Source organism: Anguilla rostrata, chromosome 3 (genome assembly GCF_018555375.3).
Source record: "Anguilla rostrata isolate EN2019 chromosome 3, ASM1855537v3, whole genome shotgun sequence".
NCBI lineage: Eukaryota > Metazoa > Chordata > Actinopteri > Anguilliformes > Anguillidae > Anguilla > Anguilla rostrata.
Genome location: NC_057935.1, coordinates 23,788,582 through 23,803,986, shown reverse-complemented (window position 1 = coordinate 23,803,986; position 15,405 = coordinate 23,788,582). Strand labels below are relative to the sequence as shown.

The 15,405-nt window shown below is 35.7% G+C and overlaps 1 protein-coding gene across 1 annotated transcript in view; it reads right to left on the bottom strand.

Moving 5' to 3' along the window:
* Positions 1 to 6,996: 6,996 nt before the first annotated feature.
* LOC135250526 (dachshund homolog 1-like) overlaps positions 6,997 to 15,405 on the bottom strand; it is a 102,557-nt gene continuing 94,148 nt past the window's right edge. Inside the window, exons 9-11 of the mRNA XM_064326882.1 lie at positions 15,067 to 15,210; positions 14,329 to 14,397; positions 6,997 to 9,287 (exon numbers count right to left, since the gene is read on the bottom strand). Of these exons, the coding sequence (XP_064182952.1) occupies positions 9,250 to 9,287; positions 14,329 to 14,397; positions 15,067 to 15,210 (251 nt within the window). The 3' untranslated portion in view covers positions 6,997 to 9,249. The remainder of the gene's footprint in view (positions 9,288 to 14,328; positions 14,398 to 15,066; positions 15,211 to 15,405) is intronic.

Below are 15,405 nucleotides of genomic sequence, written 5' to 3'. Positions count from 1 at the left end.
CAGCATTTAATCATATAATAGTCTGAATGAGATCATACTGAATTATTTATAGCCAGTAAATAATGACATTTTCTCCAATGTTCCACTAGATGGCAGCATGTATTTCCACATAGAACATGTAACTGGCCTCACCTTCCACCTGGGCAGTGTCTTCAGAACTGAACTCACCATCAATTGCCATTATCAATCTTAATTCATACATTTATTATAAGAAAGAAATAAATAAAGACAGAAAGAAAGAATAAATAAAAACTGAGGGGGGGAAATAGGTTATGATGAACTAAGCAAGCAGTTATTGCCTTGACTTGCTGTAATAATAAACAAGCTCAGGTTATTGCATGCTTTTCTTGTCTGTCATTAAGCCAATTGTAAAAGCTTGGTAACCAGCTGCTGCCCTTCATACAAATAAAAGTGAGTCATGCAAATTTTAATGAGGATAGTTCCTTTTTTTTTGGTCTTTTGTGCCCCGGACAAACGTGGCAGTGTGCGCAGCGACCATCTGTTTGTTATTTGATACGTGTGAATTCATGTTGTAATGACTTTGTTTGCTGATCCCTCTGTGTGATGGGACACATAAGGATCCTAGATGAGCAGCAGTTTTCAACGCTAATTGTGTAATTGGACACAATAGCCGATGACAAATTGAGATGCATGGAGATAGCCAGCTGTGAAGTGAATATACAATCATTGCAAAATCATATAATTCTGACAATTTGAAGGCTGCTTAATAGAGTTTGTCTCTCATTACACTTTCGAGAAATGATTAGTGATTACATAATCGTATTTGCTTTACATGCAGTAGTGCTTTGAATTTCCCTATAATATATCATTTACTTTTACTGTCATTCAAAAGACATGCTTGGTAAATGGAAACATTAATTAATGCATGCATGAAACAAAGAGACCATTTTCAAAAGAAGTATACCATTCCAATATTCATTTTTTGTCAAAATAATCTCAAATGAAAATGACACATACAATAGCCTACCAGATGTGAAACTTAGTATAAAATATCTTCAAAAGCTGCTGAGATTAAAGCTAATCAAATATCCAGACAGTGTACATAAAGAATGAAAAAGAATATTCATTAAATTTTATGTTAGCTAGAAAAAAATAAAAATAAAATAAAAACTGGTAAATGTACATTTTTGTAGTATCTCTCCAAACACCTTCAATGCTTCATTAGTGTTGTCATGTTGTTTCTATTAGAGAGCACAGAAACATGAAAGCCTTCTCCTCCTAATTACACACTGGTCCGGTTCCTTTTGTAGGCTACCCTGTTTCCTGGGTTGGAGTTAGAAGCCACCAGCTGTCTTCATTTTGCTTTTATTTCTCAATAGTTTAATGTACATCCCCCACAGGCATATGGCGGGCCATATGATGCACAATAAATATTTTCCAAGTAACCATGGAAAAGTGAGAAGTCTTATAACAATTCAGAATTAAATGGCTATTAAAATGGCAGTCTGTGATCTTGAGTTATCTACCTCAGGCATGGATCAAGGGCTTTGTTTCCAGTCACAGGGCACCAATAAATTAAGTGAAATAATAATAATAATAATAATAACAGCAACAACAACAACAACAATAATAATAAATATAGCCGCAAGCGGCGATTCCGGGGTTCAAGCCAACATGGACCATTAGAAGGTGAAAGCTGCAAAGAGCAATAAGAACTAGTCATAATCAGAGTAATTGTAATAGTCAAGTCCAATTATACATACAAGGAATTTGACTTCACACAATATGTTCATTCTCAATGAATGAATGAAAAGGTTTAAACGTTTAGGTTTAAATGAAAAAATTTGCACAACAAACTAACAGTAGCATAGGACCATCATCATCATGTCATACAAGAACTATAAGAAAAAAAATAGTCATCATATCATACAAGAACTAAATAAAAAATAAATGACGGTTCGATTGTGTATGAATGAAAACTATTTAATGATAGGTATTGGGCTTGAGAAAAGGGAGCCTTCAACACACTTATAATTAATGGCTATATTTCTGTTTGTAATTGTTATTTATTTCACTGGTACACTCGAGGTGACACATAATACCACGATATACCCATATATACTCAATTGAGCTAAATCCAGTTCAAATTTACATTCTTGAATGGTCATTTTTAGATGTGAAGCACCTTTATGACCATAAATGTCACTAACTCACTCAGTCAGTAATTCAGTCAGTTAATTAATGGTTCTTGAGGCAAATTTGTAGAGTGAGGATAGATGGATGTCTGTAGCAAGTTTTGTGTAAATCGGACTCACGGCGTAGGAGTTATGACTTTTCAAAGTTCAAAATTTTGACCTTTAATTATAGCGCCCCCATCAGGCCGAATGGGGTCATATTTCTTGGGCAGCACTTGCACTCAACTTCCAATCAATGCACAGAATTTCATGTCTCTACCATTTCCATCTCACGGGAATTTGCGCAAACATTTCTGAAGAAGATTAATAATAAACCAGCACAAAAGCAAAAACAATAGGGTTTCAGCCCTTCGGGCTTGAACCCCTAAAAAAACAATAGGGTTTCAGCACTTCGGGCTTGAACCCCTAATAATAATAATAATAATAACATTATTATTATTATTATTATTATTATTATTATTATTATTATTATTAATAAAATAGAGCTCATTTTCTGATAATGCTGGATCCTGAATTAAAAGTAAACCTTAGCAGTCACACTCTCAGCCAAATGACAGTGGTGACTTTGGCAACAGGTGCTTAAGTTAACATGATTGATATGCTAGTGACACTGCAGCATTCCCTCTAGTTCAGAACACATCAATTATCACATTGCAAATGCACCCCATCAATTGAACATCCATCACACTAAAACACAATATACAGTATGTATCAGTGATCCAAAGATGCAGCCCCTCGCCATGTTGGTTCCACACTTCCTGTCACTGTATCGTCCATTGGAAAATAAATAAATAATTATAGAGCAAAATTAAAATGATGGGTGGCCTGTTCTTTGACATCTCAAAACAGCCATAAAATAAATCTATTTAAATATCCGCCTTGATACAACACAACAAGTCAACAGCTAAGGCAAGAACAAAATGACTGTCAGTATTTCAAAAAATGTGTAGGCTAAAACCTCTAATACCTATATATATATATATATATATATGGAAGGAAATTCTAAATGCTTATTCCGTTGATGTAGCTGCAGTACGGTAGGAAAACAGCTTAGTTTCCAGCATACATCATTTTCAAATTCTTTCTCATAATGTTCTCAAAACATAGTTCAGTTTAAAGATGAGAACTATCTTTTCTCACATAAAGAATCTAAAACTCCAAAAGTGAATGATGACTGACTAAATAAATAAATAAATAAATAAATAATCTGTGCAGCATGTGGTCAGCAGATCAATGGAGTGTGGAAGAGGGCCAGTAATGTTCATGTGAACAATTCCCAAACCTTCATTTTTCTATTTTTCAAGAACAAAAGAACAAGTGAAACTCTATGGCATTCAAAAAAAAAATAAAAATGAATTAAAATTAATTAAAATAAATAAATAAAACAAGGTTTGCACAACAAAAAAGGTTGGTAGATAGAAAACCCTCAAGCATCTCTGTGCCCACCAAAATCTGGTTTGTGTTCTCCACAGCCAGCTGTGCCTTAATGACAGTGGTGATGAAGGCAGCTAATGATACCTGGGTTGATGACATTGTCACGCACTCAGATGAGCAAGCATGTAGGTGCGGTCGCTGCAGTCCGAGGTTCTGCAGGCTCCCCAGGCAGGGAGATGGTAGATGCCGTACTGCAGATGCTAAGGAGAGGAGTGGCCCTCTGTGCTCCTCTCCTTACCCCTCCTGAGAGGATACACACCCATTTCATGGCCCTTTCCCATCTACCTGCACTGTAGGCTGCGGTCATTGGGACTGACATCAGCCATTTAATTAGCTGAGACAATAATAATAATAATAATAATAATAATAATAATAATAATAATAACAGTTATTAATTCATTCATTGAATCAAGTCAATGACAACAGGGGAATTAAAATGTAGAACATCTGTTCTTGGTTTTTCTTTTCACAGATTCAATGAAAAGAAAAAACGATTGTGGCCAAGAAACCACATCAGGTGATTTTAATTTATTGATCGAACAGCTTCAGAATATATCACCACCAATAGTAAGGTGAAGCAAAGTGGACTTTCAGTTATAAACAGGGAGTTATAAACAACTCTACGACTTTTGCAGATGAAGATAACATGCTCTGTGCACTCTTGCACACTACACACGCAAATCTATTCAAAAAGTGATGACTTCTGCCAAGGCAAACTATATACACATAATATCACAGAACAACTCTAAATGATCTGTATGTATGGAAACGTGGTATGTTTTCATTTAATCAGTCATTTATCACACCATTTTTAACTGTCTTACGTCATGTTTGTTTACATATTTTAAGACACTCACAAGGGTGGCAGAGACCAGCTGCTATTGTGATATTTTTTTTTCTTTTCTTTTTTAACCAGATTTAGGTCAAATACTATATTTCAAACTATTTATCTTTGGATATCAAGGAAAATATACAGATTTATAAAATGCATATTATTTTCATGTATGTCTTCATTTATACTTTAATTTCTAAAGAGGAAAATAACCTAAAATGGGTATATGACCCAGGTCTGTTTGGAACACCTGTAATATACAGAGCCTGTTAACTCAGGAGGTCTGAACTCCTTGAATGACACTCAATGCTACACAAAACAAGTTTGGGGCTCATTTGCATGGGAGGCTATTTTGTCTGACTGGTGTAAAACAGCAGCCATTTCCTGTAAGGACTGTGGAAAACCCCGATGGCTTGCACATTGAAGCTGTATCAAACACTATTCCTGTAACACACCCCTGCTGTGCCAAAAAATCTGATGTTAGGACAGCTGTGGAGGAAGCACTTCAAGGACTTGGGCCTCCATTTATGAGGCACGCATCGCCTCCACAGATACCCAAAAACGCAGCCATTTCATCCTCTCCGCCATGTGCCCATGGCGGTCAGTGGCTAATCTGAAGAAATCAATTCCAGTTCAAATGACTGCCGTAAAGAACTCTAGAGGTCTGGGATTAAGAAGGCATTTTTTTCTCCAAGATCCTCTTCAGTCTGAAAGTTATTTTTCTTTAGCTGTTTGCCAACCTCCTGTCAGTGCAATTGCATTGTACTTGTGATCAGAGTGATACACATATGTTCAATAAGGTACTCATCATAAAAAAGGAAAAGTTATTTCTTCAAGGTGTCGTAAAGGACACAAAGGATGCCAATGGGCTTTTTTAAAAGAATGATCTTTCCTGTCCTGTTGACAGAACCAACAAGTGAATTCCCAGGATCATATTTATCACCATGGACACTAGGTATTATTCCAATTTGTTTAATTGAGAATGAGCAGGCCAATTAGGGATCAGTGACTGAGATCAAAGACTCAGTAAAATATGGGGAACACAATCAAATTGAAAGCAATGCTTACAATAACAGAAACATCAATAGCAAACAGCTGCTATTAGAGAAATAAAACCCATTTTGAAATCATTGTTCCAGTGAGAAATGAGTGACAGCAAATTCAACACATATTCTCTGAGGCTACAATTAAACATAACCATGGTGTTTTTTCTTTGAATAACACAATAAGCAAGAGTTCCTTTTCCATGTACAAGATTGAGACCAGCATTTACTTCAATGGACGTGTTTCATAAGTAATGACAAAAAAGGAAATTTAATAACAGTAATTGAAGTATTCCGTTTATAACAGTAAAAATGGGCAGCAAACACAGTGCCCAGATTCAGCCAGAGCATTCAGTGGTGGTAATTCCCTCTGTTTTGCTTCAGTTCCTAGCATTGTGAATTCTGTTACAGGTGATGAAACATTATATCCAAAGAAATGTTATTTTGTGCTTTAAAGAGAATTATTAGACTAGAGCACATGTGGCAAGAATAAAATGGGCACATATCATTCTTTGCTTAGTCGCACACACCTAAACGTATGCTCATATGCATGTATGTACACACGCGTGTACACATGCACACAAACCTGTTCTTTAAAGAATTGCAGGGCCTTTACTTCATGTAAATGAACAGCATATTAAAAGGCATCCATTGTACAAATGAAACTCAATTTCATGGTACATTATCCCTCCCTGTTCTTCCCTGGATTTCATTTTCATTAGTAAGAGCATAGAGAAACATAAATTAATAATTACTGCACAATGTCTAAAGGTGGGCACACTTATTTGGCATTTAATTTCCCTCCGTGGCCTTCCATGCCCATGCTTGTGTAATGTTAATTTAGATAATGTGGCCCTGCCTCGTGTCAGATAATTCTGTTTTTGCAATTTCACTAATACATTACAGCCTGTTTTGATTAGCTGCTGTTACTTCTACCTTTCCTTCAGTAAAGGCACTATGTTTTTTTTTTTTTTTCTGACTGAAAACATGTTTGGATGAATTACACATTTAAATTATGTTGACTTTTTACCATACATGTTTCTGGCCAGGTCATTAGTTGTTCTGCTCAGTTATGATCGTTGGTCTGCCTGTCAGTCGATCACAAAAGATTTATTGTGATCATGGGCAAGCGTACTTGAGAGGATGATAGACTGATGGATTGATTTCCTTTGCCTTCAACTCGGTGCTTTCAGAGAAATTACCTGCATCCAGGTAGGGAGCAGAAGGGGTTACATAACTAATGGACTGTATAAATGTGTGTGTTCATACGTGTGATTTAGTGAGAGAGAATAATATAAAAATGCTAATGAGTTAGAGAATTTCTGTCCCAATAATATGCCATAATACTCATAATTTGCTTTGTCAATATTGAATTTAATTGAACATATGAAATATGTTTGGAAGCCATGATACTTATTGCCTCATATGGTGTACAATGTTTTAAAGTGTAAATACCTCATAAAAAAGCAAGGTCGGTAACTACTACTGTAAATTGGAATATATGGTACAATAGTAAAAGGTGTGACACACATTTACACAGAAAATGATTTATTTACATTTAAAATGTAAGTTTCATCTTCATTTACACACATATATACTGTAGTAACATGGTAGGTATATAAAAAAGTACATACAAGCATACATGCTCTCTTTCTCTCACTCTCTTTACACACACACATACACACACAGAGCACACAAAGAAAAACAGAACAGAAAAAAAAAATCATATGCACAGGTTTTTTTCCTGCGTTGTACTTGAACGTGTAGAGGAACAATATGCTTATAAATGTATCTAGTGTATACCTGAATGCAATACATTATACATAGAAACTGTATCACAAATAATAAGAAATTATGACCCCATGTTAGCTTCATTAAAGTGACTGAAATAACTTACAGTTAAACAGTACATTTATCTAAGGAAAACAAAAAAAAAAAAAAACATTAAAGTAATACAATTATAACCATTATAAAAATAGCTGCCTATAATATTACAAATTCCAGAACTAACAAGCATATCTTCAGCATATATGTTTTAAATAAGGAATTTTCCCTATAAATAAGTGATATTTTTTATGTGTCAATATTTCTTATTATTAAAGACATGACTGCCCAAAGCAGCCTGTAGTGGGTTAACTTACGCATCAACAAATGAACACAAAATAAACAAAGCACTATTTAATATGGCAGCACTCCGATCAATTTTATACACCGATAGAAAATTCAAAAGTGAAAAAATACATGACATATGACCCTGGCATAGTGAGGTTTCGCTCATGTTTCAGAAAGCTGAAGTACTTTGATATCTTGTTTGTGTAATTTCAGAATACATCAACTAGATATTAAAAAGGTGTAGAGTTAATGGCAACCAGGTTATCACCATTTTGTTGAGTCCAAACACTTTCTCTCAGCAGTGTTGAGGCTTAGAGACTGACTAATTTGCCCCAATGTGAAGCAGTGAAAACTTCATGGTACCAAACTACGCAGAATGAAATTGACTTTCAAAAATCAAAACTGATTTTACATTAAATGAAACTGGATTTTTTTTTTTCAAAAACAATGACTATAGGATATATATGTGTCAATACATACATAAATAGGTGTAACGCAGGGGCAAACAATGTCATAATTTGAAAATCCAGAATTTCTAGGACATGTCTGCACGAGTTCAATTAAAATGGCAGCTCTTGAAAAAAAAAAAAAAACAAACAGTGGTTTAAGAACACAAAAGGGTTTTGTTTGTACTGTTTTCTCATCAATATAATGCATACATAATTCCATATGTTAACTTTATATACACATACCATACCATTTATCTAATCTTTCATCTCATATATACATGAATTGTAAAAACAAGCAGTTGTCCTCCTAGTTCATAAAACAGTGATTCAAATATGAATTGTCATTTCAATATCATGAGTGTCCCCACCTTTTCTCCAAAAGCTATCTTCAAGCTATCCTTTTTTATGGTCTTAGCATTTTTATTCCCTCAATTGAATTTCCTGTTCAAAACTGTAATGTAAATACAGTATTGAGACAAAATAAAAATAAAACCCAGTATGTTAATGTGAAGTATTACTGCCAGTGTACATCCTGATACCATAGTATTCTATGCTGTATAATGAAGACCAAAAACAAATTTTACACATAAGACACAGTTCTGCTGCGGAAACAACTACAGTATGATGAAGACAGTGGCAGAAATGGGGGCATATGCAAAAACACTCTAGTGTTGGCTCAAATGTAATTTGCAATATTATTAACGTATTCCATGAGTGATTTATAAATGTCCCACGTAACTGATCCCACACTGGACCTGACACTGGATCTGCTACAGTGGCAGTAACGGCCATTAATCTGAAAGTTTTCTTGTATAACTGTCAATGTTTACTACGAATAATAATTTTTGAGACGTACACTTTCAAGTGACTAATATTTAGTTCGCTATGTAGTTTCATAGACCAAAATAACGGCACATAAATTAGAAAGAAGTAGCATTTTTTGCTTGTGTTGCCATCTTTGACTGCAAAAGCTGCAGTGACCAGATGATGTCTATGCTTTTGTGGTATGTACCCACAAAACAAACAAAAAAAGACCTTGTATGCTTATCACTCAAAATGTCTCTTGATTGCATCCTTCCCTGGGAGACACTTGAAGCAAAAAAAAAAGGAAAAAGTGATTTCTGTGAAAGATTAGATTTTGTGACTGCTTCATTCTGCTCTGCCTAGTAAAAAAAGGCTCTAAATAATCTCATGAGCTATTGTCTTTCTTCTTCAATATGCTGTCAGTACATCACTGTTGTTTTCAAAAACAGTCTTCCATCTGTAAGCAAACAAAGAAATCACAATGTTATAAAAAAAGCAATGTCATTTACTGCATATAAAGGGTCTACCTGGCCTCTTTCAATTCAAAAGCTCACTGATGCATGCAACATGTCAGGTCATTTAGTTCGGGTTACTCCAGGGGTGATAAACTCAATGCCCGTGTCACAAAAATCATTCAGAGTGACTTTCTATTCTAAACGTCTGTTTAACTTGGTCAGGATGGAGAATTTTAACTTTGCTGATGCTATTATTTTCATTGTGGAAGTTTAATTCAAAAGTAATTGTTAAATTATAAACACTTTTCATTCATCACATAAAACTGAGTGGAAAAAGCACATTACAATTACATAATCAATTTTTAATAAGATATCCATATTGGATAAATATAAATAGAAAAGGGTTTATGAATATTAAGGCCTACAGAAATGAATTACTGTAAGTGCTGTGGACAAACATTGATGACACTTTTCATAAAGAGGCCAAGTTGTTAATTTGCAGAAATGTATTAGGGATGAAGGTTAAAGTAAGGGAACAAATTCTGGGCTAATTATGTGTGAAATAACTATATTTAAAAGTGGAAATATAAGCATAAAAAACATAAAAGCAAGAGAGCTAAACAAGAGTCTGTTATGACATGTGCAATTACAATGCAGATAAAATGCATATGCGACCATGATAACTTGAACAGTAGTTTTGTTTTTCCCCACTCAAGCTGCTTGAAAATGCAACTTTTAAGGCACCCATTCTTCTCTGATGCTATCTACACACACCTGTAATCTAATGATATTACAGGTGTCATATGCTGCACACACATGCCTCACTGCTGTGGAACTAGTAAAAGCAGCTCAGAAGCTTGCTTGGCTGATGCGCTTTTACGTTTTCCTTGTAAAAGAACAGAACTGCATGTCACAGATTTTAAACAGTGCCTCCTTTTTTCAGCTGAAAATGAAACATTAAAAATAGTTTTCAATTTAACGTACCCTTGTAGAAACAATGCATTTCTTTTTTACAGATTAACTATTTATGAGTAAACAGCAGGCTTGCTGACCTGCTACTGGTGTATTCAGGTATATTTAGAAGGCCCATAAGTCGATTCAATGCACTGTTCACTTGAGCTCAGTGGGCAATGAAGAAAGCGAAAGCTAACTATTTGAAAAGCAAACACAAGAGACATGGCACACAGAACCGAATCTTTAAAGAGATGAGCTCAGGCCATCCATCTCCATTCCAGCAGCAATGTCAGACTGAGTGAAATGCTTTACAGTGCGAATTCAGTTTAAAATAATCTGCGAGTAACCACACTGTTCTCGGTATAGCTGGTGTCAAGGAATGACATATCCAAACACTGCCAGAGCTGTCTCAGCCTAACTCCATGACAGACAAAAATATCTCGCAGCTTGCTGCTATATTGGAACCACTCTTCATGACAGACTTGACATGTTGAAGGTACTGGCTTGTATTCTTGAAAAACTAAAAAATAAAAACAATATTTTAGACTACATATTGTCATTTTTGTGGAATTGCAAATGGGTACATGCATTTCTGAAGTAATTATGCACATGATTCATTCCCATTGCAAAAGGGTTTGGCAGTTTGAACCGCAAAGAGAACAGCATGTGTGCAATACTGACAGGTACAACACATTCTGAAAAAATCATGGAAAATTCAAGAACAATGTAACATGCAAATAAATAAATAAATAAAAAGTGCATGTGTAAGATTCCATTTGAAATGTCATGAATATGAGTGAATTAACAGAATACTGCATCCAAATGGCTTTTAACAAGGTTTTTGACATTAGCAATTGTCAAAGCAATCATATTATCTTCAATGCAAATGAAGAAAGCAAGTGCAAGTTAACATGCTTAAATTTTATTACACGGTAGGGATATTGGAACCATATAATTATTTCCCCAATTTAAAGCACAGGAGCATTGTGTCATTGTGGGACCTGGACATTCATGTGGAATTAACAAAAGTTTGTCAAAGGGAAGCTTTTGGATTGGACATAGAACCATTCTTATTTATTATTCTATTTGTTCAGCTGACTGCCACCAAATTCACAAGTTACTTCAAGAAATTTAACCAAACTGAATTTAATTTCACAAACGTTTTATCAAATTAATAATAATCAAGTACCATATGTAAACAGAATAATGGCTGATCCTTCAAATAAGCAGTACATTCATCTGAACGAGTGTCAAAAGGTGATGTATTGACATAGACAAATTATCAAATGTATTGCTAAATATGAAATATTTCCAGTAAAAAAAAGTCTGGAGCTTGTCACATCATTTTATGAAAGAAAGCTCTAGTCACATTCAAATTTTAAAATTCAAATTATAATGAAAGGTTCATTAAATAAAATAAATATTTCATTAGATGCTAAGAAAACAAGGGGACTTTTTGGCTTCCGTCAGCACAAAATTCCTTTGAAAGATTAATTAATACATATGCATTATGCAAACTATACCCATGCAAATATTTTATGAGGACTATTAAGGGACCCACTCATTTTTGCCTATCTTGCTTCACTGAGATTCAGTTCACTTTTGATGTCTGAGCTGGCAACGGTGAACTTTATCTCTCCTCATTGGACAGTATAAACTCACGCAAGTACCAAGACACAGAGATCAGGAGCAAAGCAGGGCGGATATTTATGTATATCCTCAACAAGACTTAATGTGACTGCAGTGTATAGAAACCTGCGTGCTTGTAAATATACTTTGTGTTCAGCAATTAGCACAAGCAAACTGTAAATATAGCAGAATTAGAAAGCATGAAAAAGAAATATAAATAATTAAGAGGTTTAATTGTATGCTCTCGTTTATATGCCTTTTTACGAAAGGGACATCAACAAGGAACAAACCATGGCAAGCTGTGTGGTCCTCATGATATATATGGACATAATAAGACTGTGTAGTATAGCAAGCTTGTGAGTAGATATTTGCATATGAAGTTATATATAATATTTTTGGTCATAAAAGCATTGCCATTGCCATTTTCCCAATTGCCAATCATGCTCCAGTCAGAACAATCCCAGAAAGAGATGATGGATAGGTCTAATTGCTTTCACCTTACAGTACATGCCTGGATTATTTGTTTTACTAGTCAATCCCTTGTACAACATGTTAACAGGGATATAAGCCCTGTTGCAGTTTTATGGCTATGGTAAAAGTTGCACGCTGCACATTTAAAATTCCAGGGTGTGTAATGCTGTCTGGTAAAATCACACTTAAATCGAATGCTAGGTAGATTTACAACCAGTTTGTCTTCCCTTGTTTTCTCACATGGTACTTCAGTCCTCCACCAGCTAGAGGTCACAATAGCCTCTTTGTCAAGCCCCTTCTCAAACAATTATCCCTTTTACACCACCACAATTATTTAAGCTGATAAAGCAATTGCCAACAGTTATGTATTGTAATATTTAGCTTGCACAAAAAAGGTAACATAAAAAAAGAAATTCATGATTCAACTAATTAACTAATCATGGTCTTCAATCAATAACTTCAGTAAAATCAAGTCTCTTAGTTTTGGGCTAAAACAAAAACCTGCTTTATATGAATTAATTTTTATTTTATTTGCAGTAATATGTAGTCCTGGTTCTGGAGTGCCATAGAGTCTGCTGGTTTTTGTTTTTAAAAAATCAGAGACTGATTCAGATCCAAGAAACCAGATGACCTGAATTAACCGTGTTATCAATTGCTTTAACAGATCAATTGCTGTGCTACTCAAGTGTTTAGCAACAACGAACAATGACCCTGCAGCGCTCCAGGACTAGGAGTGATGACCACCATCTCAAAGACATGCTTTTTGCAGCATTTCAACTTACATCCATTTTCATTTTCCTTCCTGGCTCTTTCCATATTAGAACAACCAATTGTTTTTTTTATAATTATAATATAATAATAGTTGTATGATTAGTCACATGACTGTGCCGTTGGATTGCCCATGGGTACCCCTGGAGGATGACCATTTAAATTAAAGTTTTTACATCTCTGCGAGTCACATGGGGGAGACAAACTGGTGGCCTGATTTATTACTTCCTTCCACCATCGCATGGACATTACAGAATGTAATGGGGAGGGCTAGGGGGAGGAGTTCAGAGGGCTGCCCCACCTCTTTGGCTTCTTTCAGCTTCCTGTTCCCTCCCACAACCTGGGAGGCCTTCAGGACCTCAGACAGCAGTGATCCCACATACAGGCATGCTCACCTGAGGCCATTCAGCATTAGCAGGGGTCCAGAGGACCACTGTGGCTGTGTGGCTCTCTGTAAAGTGACTGTGACTACTGATAGCTTTCTTAATTTGCTTTTCTTAAATCATTTAAATAAACTGACCTTCAGCCATTGAACTATTTCTGTATGTGTGTGTGTGTATGTGTGTACATATATGTATGTGTGTGTGTGTGTGTGTGTATGTGTGCGTGCATGTGTGTGTGTGGGCATGCTTGCGCACGTGTGTGTGTGTGTGTGTGTGTGTGTGTTTTCTTAATCGATCACAGCCTTGCATGATAGCTTGATAGCTCCATCTGGCACAGTGCTGCAAACCCCCTTTAAATAAAACCCTGTCACAATAAAATGGCTACTGCATCCAAAATATGATCACTTATAACAGACTTAATACATGCACAAGTCAGAACACCCTTTACGGTAAAACGTATCAATAAAAATGATCATATATGTTTATCTAAGTAAAATCAACAATGCACTTTGTCCTTAAGTTTGACTGACAAAGCAAAACAGCACTTTATCCAATGGCGAGAAGACAATCTGATTAATATCACAAAGGCTCGCAGCATTTCTCAGTTAACAGCACACACTGCGTTTACATTAAATCTGAGCCATAAAAGATATCAAAGCATAGTGCGGCATTCACACAGACACAATTACACAGACACACACACACACAAATGACCTTCTTTTTGACCTTGCAGCGCTGGTCCAGATGGTGAGCTGCATGCTTGAGCAGCAGGCAGAGGTAAACTAAAGCTCATATCCTGGAATACACAGCTGATTTATGGCCTCCACAAACAATGTACCTTGTATTGTCCTTTCAGCATCTGTTCTGCCACTGTTGTGGTCAGCCTCAATCTCCTGGGTCAACGAGTCTAGGAAAATTGAAGGATAACGATGATTAAACATCAATACATCAGGTAAGAAAATATATGCTTATTAATGACTCAGAGTTTATGAGAAACATAAACGAAGGAATATTTGCATGCAATTTAGCACACAGCTTGTGAGCAATGACAGAACGCAGACGTGATTTTATCAAGTAAATGAAAGCAGGTGTAGTCTGGAAGGCAAATCCTTTTTCTTGGGTTAAAAAACATCTTGCTGGCTTACACATTTGTGCCAGAGTTCCTCCCTCTTATCATATAAATGTGATCCGTGATGACATATTTTTAAAGAACTGAAGAAAAAAGCTCACTATAAAGATAGTTTGTGCTTTAAAACTGCCAATTTCGGCAAAGTCCCTAAAATGAATGTGAGTGAATTAGGGGCAGGGAGGAATGATGCCGTGAATGGACAACAGCTGATGTTAGTATTCACACTACATGCATACAATGGGGTAAGCTCCACAAAATTAGCTGTGTTATACCAAAGTGAAATATCCCTTGCAGGTGTAAGATTACAAATTAACTGAACAATCTAATCCTGATGTAACAATCACTACTGGTAATTGAAAGCAATGGAGTTCTAAAACACTGAGAAAAAAAAAACATTCCAAAAAACCTGCTCGGAAAAAAGGGTTAAATATGAATTTAGAGCCTGACCATTCAGCGTTCTGAGGCTGTCGGTTGGTGATGTCTGCTTCAAGGACAGCTCTGCTTGAGTGAGTCGTTTGGTTTCATATTCAAGGGCCTCTTGCAGTTTCCTCTTTGCCTTCTTCTCTTTCTTCAGTCGCTTCTGGATTATTGCTAGGGAGAATAACACGAGTGGTGAATCCAGCCTGCCTTTAAGACCTCACCTTTTTTTTAAAAAATAGCCCATATACCATGTATCCCTTCTACCTATCTAACAGCTGTGGTGAATTACCCATAATCCACAGTGAGATTGAGGCTTCCAGAAAATGACAAAGCACAGAATAAAAATGAAGGAAAGCAAAAGTATCT